The sequence below is a fragment of the Thalassophryne amazonica genome, chromosome 10, assembly GCF_902500255.1.
Source record: "Thalassophryne amazonica chromosome 10, fThaAma1.1, whole genome shotgun sequence".
Taxonomy (NCBI): Eukaryota; Metazoa; Chordata; class Actinopteri; order Batrachoidiformes; family Batrachoididae; genus Thalassophryne; species Thalassophryne amazonica.
Window position 1 is genome coordinate 18,275,374 of NC_047112.1, and position 17,842 is coordinate 18,293,215.

The 17,842-nt window shown below is 40.2% G+C and overlaps 1 protein-coding gene across 1 annotated transcript in view; it reads right to left on the bottom strand.

Annotated features, from left to right (window-relative positions):
• Positions 1-17,842, bottom strand: part of lrrc7 (leucine rich repeat containing 7) — a 224,011-nt gene that overhangs the window by 55,789 nt on the left and 150,380 nt on the right. Inside the window, 11 exon segments of the mRNA XM_034179499.1 lie at positions 510-609; positions 836-905; positions 3,363-3,478; positions 4,084-4,213; positions 6,382-6,399; positions 6,598-6,670; positions 10,307-10,451; positions 10,567-10,641; positions 13,189-13,252; positions 16,456-16,512; positions 17,244-17,333. Of these exon segments, the coding sequence (XP_034035390.1) occupies positions 510-609; positions 836-905; positions 3,363-3,478; positions 4,084-4,213; positions 6,382-6,399; positions 6,598-6,670; positions 10,307-10,451; positions 10,567-10,641; positions 13,189-13,252; positions 16,456-16,512; positions 17,244-17,333 (938 nt within the window).

Genomic DNA, 17,842 nt, shown 5'->3' on the forward strand with positions numbered 1-17,842 from the left:
ATGAAGGGATGTTACATCCATAATAAACATAACTTTACAGATACGTTATCTAACTCATAAGAAGGAATGAAAATGCAACTGTTTTACCAGTCCATTACAGTATTACCTTTGAGACAAGATTCCAAATGCATTTACCAGCGCACGATGTGCACAACACAACCTGTAGCTGTAGATATTTTCTCTGTGATTGTGGGAGCGATGAGAGAATGGTATCTTCAGCCATGTTCTGAGAGCAAATGCATCGTCGGCTACAAAATTATTATTTTATAAAGCATGGTGTCAAGTGGGACACATTGTCACCACAAATTGCGCGGCAGTGCCGGGATCAAATTTGTGCATGTGTCAAGGTGCCTTTACACTGTACAGACATTTACTCTGTACACATACCCAAGAACTAACTGTAAAGTCAAATGGTAAAGAGTATCGTAGTAGTAAGTGCAAAAAAAAAAAAAAAAAGAACAGTTTAAGATGTCGTTCGAGCAGCTCACATGCCCACACAGGGTTTGTACCTTCATCATGTCGCGGTTGCTGAGGAAACATGTAATTGGTCAAAACCTTCTGTTTGGTTTCAGGATGTGCTTCTGTCTGCAGCGGGATCAGAGCTTTGGACTGCAAACAAACAAAACAAAACCATTAATTTTCTGAACATGTTTATTCCAATTCAGGTTCATCGGGGGGGGCTGGGGGGGGGCTGGAGCTTATCCAAACAGAACACGTACTTATAGACCTGCTTAAACTGGGAACAGCAGCCGGTCCCCAATAACGCCCTGTTTGTGTGAGTAATATGTAAATATGTGTTTGTCATCAGGTTCAGGCTGTAGGAGGAGAAAAGTACCTGATTGTCAGAGAGCCAGAGAGCTGCCAGGTCCTTCAGCTTGGTAAAGGTGAAAGGTAGATTCTTTAACCTGGACACGGGAATCGGGGGGGGGGGGTGTAGAGAGAGGATGGAGGGGTATCAAAGAGAGAGACGTCTCTTCTTCCCACACGCTGTACAGCTTGCAGAGAATGTAACCATGGCAACATACAGCACTTGCCAAATCCCATGGTAACTGAAGGCCATTTGAGTAGCTTCAGACTGAAACAGTCATTGACAAAGTGAAGCGTGCATGATTCTGTGCACGAGTGTACGCACAGGTGACTCATAGATCAGCCATCTGTGTGTTTGTGTCAAGACGTTCATGAGTCACAAAACTCTCTGCACAAGGGTCCAAATCAGGTCTCAGGTCTGTGTCGTAGTTCAGATTTTATCACCCGCTGACTGATTGGCCCAGGACAGCGCGGGTGATACAGGAACACACACTCTGTCTGATGCATTTCATATCAACCCTATAACCCTGTGGTAACAAGTTGGGAAAATTGTCAAACTAACTGGGGACAGTTCTGTCCTTTTCATCACATCTCGTCTGCACCATCAATGCTGTCATGCCACCCAGTGTTCAGAATTAGATGCGTGTTGATGGATGCAACTTTTGAACCCTATGCCTGGTTTAAAACAAAAATGCTTGTTTGATTCCTTGGATGAAGCAGAGTTTGGTGCACCCTATGACATCCGTTTCTGCCATCACTGATTTTCCACCATATATGAGTTTTTTTATTATAATTATTTTATTTGTTTAGGAAATGCCTAAAATGGTCAAGGCCAGCCACCCCTTTTATCCAGTCTTGAAGATAACTGGCACAGTTGATCTAAAGACCAACCTAAGCATTCATTCTTTACAGCCAATTGTAATTGAGGGGGAGGTTGCCACAAAAGAAGTGAGGTCATACTTCAGGATCGCTTTGATTAGATTAGACAGAACTTTATTATCTCTTGGGAAGACTCCCTCAGGGAATTGAGGTTCCAGCAGCATGCACACAGGATAAGAAGCACACAGAGTATCAAAAGTAAACGTAAAAACAATTTGCAAAATGTAAATACAAATATAAATACCAGAAATACTGCTCGCTACGGACTTTCTGGCTTAAGGTGCCCTGACACTTGCACGACTTTGATCTGCGCATTTGCATACACTTCCTCATGACGATCCCACCCACTGTGTTCCCAGCTGGATGCCGCGCGTTGTGCACTGAACACTGCGTATGTAAAATAATTATTTCATAGCGGATTAATCATTTTCTCTCAGAGTTGGATGTTGAAAATGCCTCTAATCACTTCCAGAATTACAGAGGACTGTTCCAGCTGCCACTTTTCTCTCTCGCGCGAGCGCTTAATAAGGTGGAGAATGCATTTGGAACCGTCTAATAAGGTAATTATTTGTAGTGTTTATGTGAAATGGTTTGGTAGACTCTTTTGGAACACCAGCGGCTGTGTGTGTTTCTCCAGGTGAACTGGAGTTGTGTCAGGAAGGGCATCGGCGTAAACCTGTGCCAGATGCCTATGCGGATCTGGCTGTATCTGCTGTGGTGACCCCGAACAATAATGGGGGCAGCTGAAAGGACAACAACAACATGTTGTAATAGTTTGGTAAAACAGTTGCATGTTCATTCCTTCTTATGAGCAGCTGTAAAATCCTGTTATAATCATTCGGACAAGCTGCGCTGTGATGAGGTGCGCTGATGCAATCATTCGCACTCAAGCAGCGTTTTTGAATTGTTTGCGCAATGTTCACTTGAAGTTCACGTAATTAATGCATGATGGAGATTTTGAACATTTCAAAATTTTTCTTTGTGCACGTGCACAAAGCCATGCACATTTTTACACCGTTTTACGAGTTGAGACGAATTTACTTTCCTGCACAGCAGAGTGTGTGCAAGTGTACGGATAAAGTCATGCAAGTGTCAGGGCACCTTAATACTGGTCCTCTCCTTCCCGCCCCCTGTCTTCCTGTCCCCCCCCCCAAAGTCCTCCTCCTTCATGCATCAAAACCAAACTTGATCCATGGTGTTTGTTGAGACACTTTTGATGAGGAAGCACCAAAACCTGGAGTCATATAACCTCCATAGCGTGCTGCTTTCAGCGGGAGATACTCATCCATGAGATGCCTCGTTTTCCTTTGAACATTTTAAATATAGAAGCAGTCATTAGACCGAATACATATGCTATGAGCTGTATCAGCTGTATCTGGATTCAGATGAAACTGTATTGAGGACAAACAGTGCCGTGCACAAGCCATGAACTATACTCATACATATACATATTTGTTTAACTCAAGATATGATCCAAATGCTTCAGATCACAATGTCTAAGGAGTCATTATACCTTTTTAAGCAAACCAGTATATATGTCACTAATGCCTTTGGTACAGACACTAATGTTTGCATTCAAAACTACATCACAGGTCCCACTGAACATCTACTTGTGACTTCAGTGGGACTTGAACATGAGTCATCAAAGGTCCAATTTCTGGTTTATCTGGTTTTACCTGTTGTCACTTAGGTTCAGGACCCGCAGTTTGGTCATCTGCCCGATTTCATCAGGAAGGAACTCCAGTTTGTTGGACCGCAGTGACATCACTGTCACATTCTTACAATTACCGATCTGAAACACACACAATACCCCGTGTTATATTCAAGTCTTTGAGTGCTGGTCTACATGATCCCTTATTCGGTTCTCTTTTGGGTGCTGTTGTCTGCAGATGAAATCTCAGTCTGCCTACACTTCATGCTGCAGGGACTCTAGAAGTCAGACCGTTGTTTCTTTGCATTGTGGGTACTTTTCGAATACAACTTGTGTGCACTCAGATGCTTTACACATATTTTTATGACAAATCTTAAAAAATATCAAAGACGAAAATGATTATACACTGCAAAAGCACAAAACCTTACCAAGTTTATTTATGTAATTTCTCAACAAAATGTCTAAGCTGCTCATAATATCAGACGCAGTCACTTAAGTAACATGCCAGTAAGATATAAGAACTTGTTTCTTTCCTTAATTTGATGTCATAAGCAAAAGCAAATGTGCAAAACAGGTCATAAAATTTTCCCAGCACTGGATATGTATGTCTCTTGTTTGGTTGACAGATGGACGACTCAGGGAGGAGGGCAGAATTTTACTTCAGACCCCAGAGAGGTCAGGAGCAGTTTTTTTGCACCTGAAAATGTGTTGCCTAACACCGTCGGTGATTATATGTACATGCCCACCTCTCGAGGCAGCTCAATGAGGAAGTTCTCGTCTGCAGCAAAGGTCCTCAAGCTGTGCAGGTAGCCAATGGTGGGAGGCAAAGACTCCAGCTCATTACAACTACAATCCAACTCCTCCAGCAGAGACAGACTGGGCAAGAGAGACAGACAAGGATGCAAAGGATATCATCCTTCAGGCCACAAAAAACTGCTGTCACTTCATGTGAAGAAGGAAGAGAACTTCATGTTGAAGACTCAACAGCCAATCTGCTGTTCATAACATTTGGCTTTCACAAGGTCAGAAGTCTGATGATTTGTCACTTAAAGGTGTCATTAAGTTACTTTGTTCTGCACTATAAATTTTTTGTTTGACGTTCTTCAACGTGGATCCCAAACTTCCTTCTCTGCCAAGGCTCACAGGTACATCCACGACTGTCCTTCTGCAGGGCACCCTGACCTCCCTCCACGATCACCACTGGCCTAGAAGCACTCCAACAGCAGGCTAATGCTAATGAGACAACAATTCCACCTTAATGTACTGTCACTGTTAACACTGCATTAGCCTGCTATTATTATTCCCAACACAGCGGACCATCTGGGCCACCATACGGTCTGACCGTAGAGCCAAGGAGCAGGTCTGCGGACATTTCACTCATTGGACCGCTCATTCTAAAACAAAAATCAGTCCCTTGCCCACTCAGAGTACTTTTGATGTTAAAACATGCCAAAATGTGGCTTTGATTTATGTCGTGTTCATGACAATTTTAGTTTTGCACCCAGAATTCTGCAGAACAAATGACATAACCTGAACTCCACCTTGGTGCCAAATAAACCTGTGAATAAGTGATGTCTGAAAAAAGTTTTTTTCCCCCTTGATCAGAGTCATTTAGTACTGAGTATCTGCCAATACCAAATCACAATCAGATACTTGTATTTTCCAAGATAATACACTTGCACAGGGCACAGTGCAAAGTACATTAAAGCTAAAGTAGTTTATATGCTCAACAACTGAACAACTCTGCAATGCATTAAGAAAAAAAAATCTGCAATTAACTGCTTTTTAATTTTATTTTAAACTAAATTAAGTACACAAACCAGTTTATAAAGACATGGCGTCCCAGTTCCTCTTAGTGCAGCACTGTAGTATTTACATCAATTAAAAAAGGATATGATTGTTATGGTGTTTTAATTCTCACATCTAGGTGCCAGTAATGATAATTAAATGTGTGCCAAGTTTAAGAGAAGGTAGCAGTACACAGTCCTGTTGACAAGCACTGGTAATGTGCTAACAGATTGCCAACTACCAATAAACTCTACAAAAGTAGAATAGAAGGTAGCAGAATAAGATGAATGGGTAAACAAAAATCTGCATGGAAACTTCAAGGAGAAAAGCAGCATCCTTTAAAATAGACAGTTTGGGTATTTGAAGTGAAACAGAGCGTAAATATGCTTTTGAAATGCCTAAACCCATCATCACAGTTAACTAAAACATTAAGGCCTTTACAACAAACCAGCAGCATCTTATCTATAGATTACATCATGTAATGTAGTTATGGGATGCAGAAATGTTAAAGGGACACATTTGTAATACTTAAACTATGTGCCAAGAACCCACACACTTACACATTTATACTTATGAGTAACTTGTTCATGAACAGATTAGAAAGGGTTACTAACATGAACAACATTTATGGGTAACAACAGATTTAGTATCAAGATCTAGCAGGGATCTATAGTGTGACTTATTGAGGCTAACACACCGGACTCGTCAGGAAGATAAAATGTATCCAAAGCGTGCAGATACAAACATGTGCACAGATTTGTGGTTTTGATACCAAGTCGCTGCTCAGCTGCTTCAACATGCACATTACTTTTAAAAGCTACTTTATATTTTTCTTGCAAAACGCATCAAAATGGAGACTCTACAGAAAAATGTTGTAGTTCCATTTTTTAAAATGATCTGTCTTTGCCGAACAGGCAAACACTCATTCACAGTAACTTATGTGAAAAGTAACCAATCTGATTTGTGCAACTGAATCAGGATTGTGGATTATAACGGTAATTACTGCAATCCTTTTACAATCCATCACCAACCACTCAGCTGTATAGAGGCCAAGATAACTGGTGTGAAGCAAACTTTAAATTATCACTCAGTAAATTTTAGTTTGGCTTTAATTTAATGTAATATGTTTGGATGTAATTCATGTGAAGTATTTTCCTGCAGCTGCAGCAGCCGGGTTGCGTGTTTGTATCTGTAACGCGGTCGAACATCTGTCTGTCTGAACGCACCCCGAGATCCTGGAAGCTAAAGTTACTCACCCGTGTTTGGGCTTCGCACTAACGCCGCAGCAATGCAGCAAACACAACACACAGAACCCCCAATCATGAACCAGCAAATCAACACAACTGACATTACTAAACAAGATAAACAACAACCCACCAAAGAAAAACACCAAAGAACTGAAGGTGTTTATGAAATAAAAACCCAAATTTGACTTATTATTATTATTATTTTTACATTTGCTTGTTGCTTACCTCCCAATGGTGTTAGGCAGTGAGGTTAGCTGGTTGTCATCCACCTTCAATGTTGTCAGTTTCTTCAACATTCCTGCACAACATCCAACATGCATGTTTTCATGACGAGTTCTCACGATACGATATATATCAAGATACACCGACTGCGATTCGATATATCTTTAAATCAGACTAACAAGTGTTTTTAACTGTTTAAGATATATTCACATCACCTACAAAAACATGTTAGCGATCTAAAAATTATCAGACCAAAATTTATTGGACGATAATTGGTCGGATGATGGTTTTCAAAGTTATCTGAAAACCTAATTCGATAATGAAAACATTAGCTTCAATAATTAGCGGTTAGCTGATTAGCGGAAACTGTGCCCAACACTGTTATGCTAAATATGACTGAAATTAGTCAACTGATTCTTGAGATACTTCGCTAACAAGCGAAAACAGATGGACAGATGAACGAACATGTTGATCGCTATATCCTTAAAAGTGATATGATACAGGCCTCAAAAGATGATTATCGTGATACACTGTGTATCGTTCTGCCCCCAGTTTTCTTCTCCACCCCGTTTAGGAAGATGGAACAATAGGTAGCTGGGGTGTGTAAAGTACTGCCACAACGAAAGTGTACTAAAACTATGGTTGCTAAATAAGTTGAGCAAAGGTATTACAGTGCAGCGGAAGGCAACAGTGTCAAGGTAATCACTAACACATCCAGTCTATTAGGTACAAAATATCAACAATCAATGACTCCACATGATGGACCATGTTGTGGAACTCAAAAATTAAGATCCCACTTGGATGGGACTACTCTGGGTCCCGCTGCACTGCAAGTTGTATTTAAAGACATTTATGATGTATCTACGGCTAAAATACAGGCCTGAAGTTGTATTGTGATGTAATGGTTACCCCTAAAAAGCATAGTCCCCACAGTAGCACTGCAGCTACACATATGAGTAATGGATGTAAAATTGTGGCATCCATTCATGTCTGTTTTTGTCCTGTACAAATCCTTGTCTTATTCGTTAAAATGCGATCCTTTCCAGCTGATGTCCAGCAAGTCAGTCAGAAAGTTTTGTGCATGCTCAAAACATTGTGCAAACATCAGATGGAGAGCTTCCCAGCTGGTTGCATGTTTTGTTTACTGTTTTGTCCTATACTTGTTCGCTAGCGTGCCAGTGGATGTCTGAACATGTTCATTTTATCCATGCGTTATCTATTTGTCTTCTGTTCGCACCCATCGGTAAAGTCACCAACATTCGGTCGTTGTCCACTCATTCCATTAGAGTCACAAATCCAATGGAGATCCACTGATTAGTCAATTTTTGACAGCAGACAAATTATTTCAATTCGTTACTAATCAGTTAACTCAATTAATCACAGTGTGGCTACACCTTAAGGACTATCAATGCTGTTAATAACCAAGTGTCCAGTCTGTTGATTATACATTACTGTTGACATGCAAATATCAGCAAGACACCATGACCACATGAGGTCCCAGTGACATAAATGTGAACATTTAAACACAGAAATCTATGTTTAAAGAAAGTCACTTATCATAAGCAAAAAAGTATATGCAGATATCACAGTGACAGTCCTATTACCCCATCTCCTCCACATGAGACCATAATGGGAATATAAAATTCTGAAACTCAAAAAATTAAGCTGCACTCATTATTATGCAAATGGAACAATCTTCATGTTCCAATATGTACTCCAAAAGAAGTACACATTGTGAAAAAGATCATTTTGCACCATTCAGTATTACTGAGAAACTGTTGCCCAAAGATTATTTTCCTCTTATTATTATGCAAATATAAACAGGATTCTTGTGAAATCTAATCAGCTAATCTACATTCTAAGGGTTATGCTGCTAATGAAGGCATTCAAATTTGTGACAATATCAAAATGAAACATCCACTCCACATGAGGTCTCAATCAGAAAAATATAAATGTTCTACTGCACAGACTCAGCTCAGGTCTGGGATTATGTGCCGGCAGTGGTGGGCACAGTTCTGGTTTAGCTTTTAGCTGTAAGTTCCGCTAAATTGTTTAGGTATTTATCAGTTTAGTTTTATAAAAGTTAACTTTTCAGTTAGCGGATTAACGGTTATTGAAGCTAACTTTTTGGTTAGCTGTGCCCACCATTGTGTGCCGGTGTTGCTTCAAACCACATATGCCACTCAATGGAACTGCTCTGGATCCTGATTTGCAACCACCCCAACAGACCACGAGTTCATTTCCACCTCCCAAATCAAACCATTTATTGACTTCAGTCATGTAAAACATGGATGTCCTCTTGGTCTTTTCTACAACCCCAATTCCAATGAAGTTGGGACGTTGTATAAAATGTAAATAAAAACAGAATACAATGATTTGCAAATCCTCTTCAACCTATATTCAATTGAATACACCACAAAGACCAGATATTTAATGTTCAAACTGATAAACTTTATTGTTTTTGTGCAAATATTTGCTAATTTTGAAAAGGACGCCTGCAACACATTTCAAAAAAGTTGGGACAGTGGAATGTTTACCACAGATGTGTAAGTTGCCCATGTCATGGGCACTAACACACCCCCATACCATCACAGATGCTGGCTTTTGAACTTTGTGCTGGCAACAATCTGGATGGTCTTTTTCCTCTTTTGTCAGGAGGACACAACATCCATGATTTGCAAAAAAAATTTGAAACGTGGACTCATTAGACCACAGCACACTTTCCACTTTGCGTCTACAACTCCCCCTGGATGGGACACCAGTCCATCACAAGTTATTTCCCCAGCCAGTGACTGTTGCCCATTTTACAACTGAATGGACTGGCATAATGCAGGCTGGATCTTGTCCAAGAACATGGACCTGGAATCAAACCCTATATATTGGTAGCCCACAGACCTACCTGCTCCTCCAACATAAGTCTATGTATGTATTTTGTATGCATTTTGTCTGGTATGTATTTAAGGTGAAAATGATAACAGTGTGGTGGTGTGTCCTTGCCTCAAGTGGAGGAGTTTAAGTATCTCGGGGTCTTGTTCACGAGTGAGGGACGGATGGAGCGTGAGATCGATAGATGGATCGGTGCAGCATCTGCAGTGATGCGGTCACTGTATCAGACCGTCATGGTGAAGAGAGAGCTGAGTAGGGGGGCAAAGCTCTCGATTTACCGATCGATCTACGTTCCGATCCTTACCTATGGTCATGAGATTTGGCTCATGACCGAAAGAACGAGATCGGGAGTACAAGCGGCCGAGATGAGTTTCCTCTGCAGGGTGGCTGGGCGCTCCCTTAGAGATAGGGTGAGGACCTCGGTCACTCGGGAGGAGCTCGGAGTCGAGCCGCTGCTCCTCCATGTCGAAAGGAGTCAGTTGAGGTGGCTCGGCATCTTTTCCGGATGCCCCCTGGACGCCTCGCGTGGAGAGGTGTTCCGGGCACGTCCCACTGGGAGGAGGCCCCGGGGAAGACCCAGGACACGCTGGAGGGACTACATCTCTCGGCTGGCTTGGGAACGCCTTGGGGTTCCCCCGGAAGAGCTGGGGGAGGTGTGTGTGGATCGGGAGGTCTGGGTGGCTTTGCTTGAGCTGCTGCCCCCGCAACCCGACTCCGGATAAGCGGAAAAAAAATGGATGGATGATAACAGTGTCTTAAATAGTTGGTCTGATTTTTTATAACATCTTTATGTCTTGGCATGTGCATGACATCTGTGTCTATTTACCTATAGAGTCAGGGAGGTGCTGCAACATGTTGGAGGACAGCAACAAGTCTTCTAAGGCTTCACAGCCTGAAATATCCGTGTCCAGCGTTTCAATTCGATTCTTTGCCAAATCCAAGTAACGCAACTGACGAAGCTTCCCTATCGACTGCAACACACACACAGGTGACGAGAAGAGGGTGACCAAGAGGATATAAGTGATAAAAAGTGTTATTCACCTGTCTTTTTCATTTTAAAACATCTGACTGTGCCTGTATTCTTACCCCTGGTATAGACTGTAGAGAGTTGTTATCCAGCCACAGCTCCTTCAGGTTGTGGATCTGCTCCAACACCTCTGGCTGAGACACAGAGTAACACACAATGATGTCAACACAAACATATTTCTATCATAATGTGGTATAATGATAAAGAAAGGATGTTTCATTCCACCCAAGATTGCAGGAAGTTCAACATAGTGTACTTACAGATGCATAAATAGTCCAGAGACATCGTCAAAAAATATCAAAATAATTGTTTGGCACATATGTAGACTAATATGTTTGAAGTAAATCTGGATATTGAGCCCTATAGAATTTTGACCAGGAGACCAAAGGAAGCCATTTTTCAAAATGGCCACGTTCTGTATTGCGGTTAGAGGGGATGTGTCATTAACTAGATATTGATCTTAATAAGACCAGTCATACACCCTAAACCATGGTGCTAGACTTGATATTGTACAAATCAATAATTATTATGACCATATTGGCAAAAATTTGAAATTTTTTTGTAGATTTTCCCCCAAAATATAATCATATTGACCATTTTCAAATTTAATGTGATAGTTACTTTTGTGACTGGCACTGCAATATATGAAATGTAGTACCACTTCTGTTGTTCGATTATAATTTGAACTGGTTTCTAAGCTAAAGGACAAAATAACCCTTTTTGAGAAAATAGACATGGAAAAAATGCCTTATTTTTGCTTAAATAAGTGAACAATAAAATTTCTATTTTCAATTATCTGAAAATATTTACTGTGCCCCCCCCCAAAAAAATTAAAATAAATTTGAATTATTTTTCCAAAATGGCAATTATGTTGATTATCCTGTCCAAAACAGTTATAATAATTAATCAGTTAACACTTCATAAAACCTCCAATTCATATTCAGATTATTATCACAAAAACAAACAAAAACAACAACAAAACATAGTAAAATGTTCAAAAAGTAATGCCCCCCCCAAAACAACTGTACTTAACATGTTTCTGAATGCTAAATGTGAAATGTGCATTGTGCGTGCAAATTCACAGAAATGCGCATGAAATCATGTGCTTACTAGTGTGTTGCCAAACTAGAGCCTGTGCACAGGCTCTAGTTTGGGTAATGTTTATAAAATAGGTAGCTGCCACTTCTCAATAGTGGTAACAAATTGTGCAAAGTTTCTATAATGATTTTAACTGAAAATCCAGGAAATTAAAGTTAGAAAGTTTTATGAATAATTGTATTTATTATTTGGCACATTTAGTTGATGTCATGTTTTACAACTGGCAAAGTCGAGACGTTTCCTTGGTTCAAAGCTTGTCTGGTTGCCAGGGACTGATTAATGATGAGATCTATGTCCGTTGTTCACTCTTGTTACCCATCTCTAATTTCTCCAAAAATATTAGTCCTATCAACATGGTGTTCATCCTTGACCCAAAATACATAAACACACCAAATGGCAAATGTCGGCTCTCCCCAGTTTCTCCGTGATCGAAGTTACACACACATACTTGAAGGCCACTTGGCTTTTAATATATAGATGCGTCATGAGAACAAGCTGCCTTGCTAACACAAATATCCAGATAATGATGTCCCTCCTGTGACTGTAATATTGAATGGAGGCCATTTCAAATAAACAGCTACCATGGCTCTACTGGGTAAAATTTAATATGTCTCAATATCCAGATTTGCTTAGAATATATACATTATCTAGGTGTGCATGAAAAACAGCAAAACTGAACAATTGTTTCTTCATGCCTTCACTGTAACACAAAGCCATTCCACAACTTTTTTCAACCTTATCTCTGAGTCACTCAAAATTATTGTTATTTTTTGGTTTTGTTTCAGCTGCTCACATTTGTTTGGGGATCTTCCCTTCCTCTTCCTCCACTTTAGGTGACCAGTCATCAATCAATGCAACAACTATTTCCAGTGTTTGAAATATCACCTGAGCATTGTGGATTGTCCAGTAAACATTTGTGTCAAGTCCATTAAATTGATATTTAAACCAATCATAATGACGAAAAAATAAATCAATACTAAAAAAAAAGACCCGCTGGATGAACACAATTATGAGCAGAATTTCCATCTAATAAATATATGTAGCACCAACTCAAATAAAGCACATCCATGTAAGATAATATAATTTTATTTGAGTTGGGACTACATATATTTATTAGATGGAAATCCCATCCAATGAGTCAATTTTTGAAGTGCACTTCAAAAATTGACTTATTGGATGAACTCAATTATGAGCAGGATTTCCATCTAATAAATATACTATGTAGCCCCAACTCAAATAAAGCACATCCATGCAAGATAAGTTAATTTAATTTAGTTAGGACTACATATATGTATTAGATGGAAATTCCATCCAATGAGTCAGTTTTTTTGAGTGCACTCAAAAAAAAAAAAAAAACAAGACTCATTGGATGAACTCAATTATGAGCAGGACTTACATTGAATAAATATTGTAGCCCCAACTCAAATAAAGCACATCCATGCAAGATAAGTTAATTTAATTTAGTTAGAACTACATATATTTATTAGATGGAAATCCAGTCCAATGAGTCAGTTTTTTGAGTGTGCATGTATTCAGCATTCATGAGCAGATGTGTCAGTTTAGACTTATTTATTGTTTCTCACCAGTTCAGAAAATTCATTGCTACCCAGATCCAACCTCTCCAACTGGTTCAATCTGTGGATGGACCTGTGAGAGAAGAAATGTTAACTTTCAAGATTTTTGCTGTCTTTTTTTTTTTAAATAGTGGGCCAATCAGTGAGGAACATGTCAGCAGCTACATCAGTTATGATTTTACAGTTTGACATATTTCAAATAACATATTACAGATAACATAACAATAACATATTACACTGATCACATATATCATATCTTTATACCTGGATTAGTGCAATGGACTGCATTTATATAGTGCTTTCCATCTGAATCAGAAACTCAAAAGTGCCTTACAATGATGCCACATTCACGTCTCTTCTATCGATAGTTTTGAAAAATCGAAACTGGGCAACTTAAGCTGCTCTCACAGGTCACTAAATTTAGCACTGTTTTGTGCAATCAATAGGCTGAGTTACAATGCATTGTTGATTTCCACAAGCAGTTTCCTCCTGGCCATGCTGTATACCAAGTCCTCCTGATCAGGCACACCACTTGGCAAAAGTTTGGAAAAGCCTTTTTTTTTTTTTTCTTCTGGAGGTCAGATGGACTCCCAAACACCTTGGCCTGACCCACAGTTAACTGAGGATGGATTGGGCAAAACTTAGCGTACACTTCAGGCAAACTCATACTCAATTCTTGATATCTTTAACACTTTCCATGTTCCGGTAGTCCTGAGTCCAGCACAAAACGTGTTACAAGGTGAATTTTTACGATTTGTGCCTTGCCATTCCGAGCTATATCACTAGTACCCAGTGCCGAGCTTGTCCAGGCCTAAAAACTTCTTAAGCCTCAGATATGGTGGTCAATAATCATGCGTTTGGTGTCCCTTAAGTTCAGAAAGGCGCAAACAAGAACTGCGTGAGACCTGAAAGACTCAGACTACTGTGCCAGACTACGAAAGAAGAATACATAGTATTAAAATGTCAACGGCACAATGTGCTGTTTCAAGTATAGAATCATTTTCATGGGGTTGCACAGGGCAGCTGTGACTTTCAGTGTTTGGTTATGAAATCCTGATGTCTCATCCACATTATTCATCACATGCAGCACCTAGCACATATTAGCATTTGCTTCTGTCTGGATTTTCTGATTTGATGTCATTTGCTGATATTTTGAACTTTACGTTGCATTGTAGAGAAGCTAGAATCTTCGACTGGACTGGGTTGCTTGACGCGAGGACGTTTCGCTTCAAATCGCAGAAGCTTCCTCAGCTAAAATTCTTGCTCTGGTAGTCTGACTTCTGTCTTGACTCTTGTAGAGAAGAATAAACAGAAGCCACAAAGGCTGGAGTTTTAAACCTAACCAGACCCCTCCTACCGAGAGGCAGACTGCTAAGGCTAGTGACTAAACAATAGCTCTAATTAGCACCTATTGTGCTCTAGTTAGCACCCTCCTAATGACAGGGCAGCTGTCCCTCCTAATGATGGAACGGATGCCTCTCCTGATGGCTCCCTTGACGACTCTCCTGATGACGTGAATGACTCATTACCATGAACAAAAGACTGAAACTGCTTTGACCTGAGTGCCCCATTGTAAACAGGGGACAAAGCATGTCTCAGACCCCCTCCCCGGTTAAGGCTGGGTTTCAACTATTTCACATAGAATGCCTGCTTGACTCCTCTCTCAAACTATTTCTTCTTTCTGGCTAAGATTTTAACTTCCTTGTCCTCAAACGTGTGGTTAGTGTCTTTAAGGTGGAAATGAACTTCAGACTGAGGTCCACTGGCACCCTCTCTGCGGTGCTGGTATGGCCTTTTGTGTAAAGGTTGCTTAGTCTCACCTATGTAGTGTTCGTTACAGTTTCCTGACATCTGATAGAATACACTACATTGCTCTGTTTGTAACTAGGGATCCTGTCCTTTCAACCTTATCCGGCTTTCCGGACAAGTTGTTGTTCTTTAGCCCTTCTGCAGGCTAAAGAACAACAACTTGTCCGGAAAGCCCTCACAGTATGTGGGTACCCACGATGGTCCCTGGACAAAGTGCAGAAGTCCCACAGAACAAAGAGACCAGTTAGACAGGAGACGGAGACAAGAAGAAGAGGAGTGTCTCTCCCTTATTTAGCAGGAATAGGGGAAAAACTTCAGATAGCACAAAATCCCAGTTTACTTTAAACCGGTTAACACCTTGAGACAGAAATTAGTTCACCCTAAGGACAGGATCCCTAGTTACAAACAGAGCAGTGTATTCTAGTGTATTCTATCAGATGTCAGGAAAACTGTAATGAACACTACATAGGTGAGACTAAGCAACCTTTACACAAAAGGCTATACCAGCATTGCAGAGAGGGCGCCAGTGGACCTCAGTCTGCAGTTCATCTCCACCTTAAAGACACTAACCACATGTTTGAGGACAAGGAAGTTAAAATCTTAGCCAGAGAGAAGAAATGGTTTCAGAGAGGAGTCAAGGAGGTATTCTATGTGAAACAGTTGAAACCCAGCCTTAACCGGGGAGGGGGTCTGAGACATGCTTTGTCCCCTCTTTACAATGGGGTACTCAGGTCAAAGCAGTTTCAGTCTTTTGTTCATGGTAATGTGTCATTCACGTCATCAGGAGAGTCGTCAAGGGAGCCATCAGGAGAGGCGTCCGTTCCATCATTAGGAGGGACAGCTGCCCTGTCATTAGGAGGGTGCTAACTAGAGCACAATAGGTGCTAATTAGAGGTATTGTTTAGTCACTAGCCTTAGCAGTCTGCCTCTCGGTAGGAGGGGTCTGGTTAGGTTTAAAACTCCAGCTTTTGTGGCTTCTGTTTATTCTTCTCTACAAGAGTCAAGACAGAAGTCAGACTACCAGAGCAAGAATTTTAGCTGAGGAAGCTTCTGTGATTTGAAGCGAAACGTCCTCGCGTCAAGCAACCCAGTCCAGTCGAAGATTCTAGCTTCTCTACTATGGAAACCACCTGTACAACTGAGAGCCTACACAGAAACTTTACTTTGCATTTGTTACAAAAAAGCAAAAAAGTCAACGATATTGTCTTTTCATCAAAAAGATCATGTTCAGAATTTTACATTCTATTGAACTATTAGGATTTAAATCATACACACAAAGATTCTTTAACTGTAATTATGTTATTGCATTATTGTAACGTGACTCCATGACCTGATGTTAGTGTGTAAGTAAACATCATAGTGATGCATATTTCAACATGTTAAAAAGCATTGTAAGGTGAATTTTACAATCTGTGCCTCGCCATTCAATCTCTAAATCACACAAATGACCGATGAGGGTTGTCTTACTTTGGCATGGTCTTCAGGTGGTTCTCTCTCAGCTCCAGGATCCGTAGTTTGGAGAGTCTGACAAACAAATTGCAAGTGAGTGAGTGACAATTTTATTTATTTTCTCATTTATGTCTGTCAGTTGCAACAAGAAAAATTCAATAAAATATTTAAAAAAGGTCATGACCAAACACGTCAAAACACTGTCAGGTATAATTAGTGAGCAATGCTTGATTGATTTGTGCAGCTATTATTGTTGTCGTTTTGCATCAATGCTGTCATTACTATTATTTTAGTGATCTTTGGCAAATTTTACCTTTTCACTTCTGAAATTGATCCTACACCCATAAACATTTTTTTTTTTTTTTTGCAGGATTATGCAAAAGGATTATGATATAGGGGTGTGAGGGAATAAAAATTTAGAAATTTAAGGAGCAGACCCAAGCAACCCCTAGTTGCTCGGGGGAGGTCACGCAGCCCAGTAATAATCACGACGTACTCTGCCTCGTTAATTAAATTTCACCTTAAAACAGGTATTTTCTAAATGGTTTTAAATCATTCATCCACCTGTGAATAATTAGTACAGTATTGTTATTCTGAAGACAAACAGCCTTTGAGAAAAAAAATGAATGAATGACCAAATAAATCCAGGCAAGTTCATATAAACAGTCATAAATCTGGATCTGACCCTATAAAAATCTTTCGCACCATCGTTATAAGTGAATATAATGAGTGAAGCGTGTAAAACACCTTGTCGAGAACAAACACATCCTGATGACACAGACTGATGGATGCTTTCATGGTTTTACCTGCCAAAGTTAGCTGGCAGATACTCCAGGAAGGCATCATTTAAGAAGAGCTGGGTCAGATTCAGCAGCTGCGTAAAACCATCTGGGAGTCTGGAAGAGCGGGAGAGAGACAGACAGAGAGCAAGAGACAAAGAAAGTGTGTCCTTGAACAGCCTCAAACAAATAAAACACAGACAACCCCTGTAAACAACTAGCTACTGTTTGCTTGGAGACACACACAAACACATACAGTGTGTACGCATGCACGTATTTAAGTGGGATCAACCAATAAAGTATCTAAATTACAGTGTAAAATACTCATGAGAGAACTCATTTCACCTTCAGACCGTTGGTTTAGAACATGGGTGCGAGCAGTAACATGTTTTTCTGTTGCCGAGATAAAATGATTCTTGTGTCCTATTACTTTAATAAAAAAACCTCGGAAGAGTATGTGAAATACAAATAAAACCATGGAAATGATAATGTTGAAACAAGATCAACACAAAGCAGAGCATATGCCCAGGCTGGCATGTTAACTTGGTGCATAGTTTGATAGTTGAGCCATAATGAAGCGTGGAAATTAGTGAAAGACTGCTATTTTGAAGATGGCGTATGGTCCA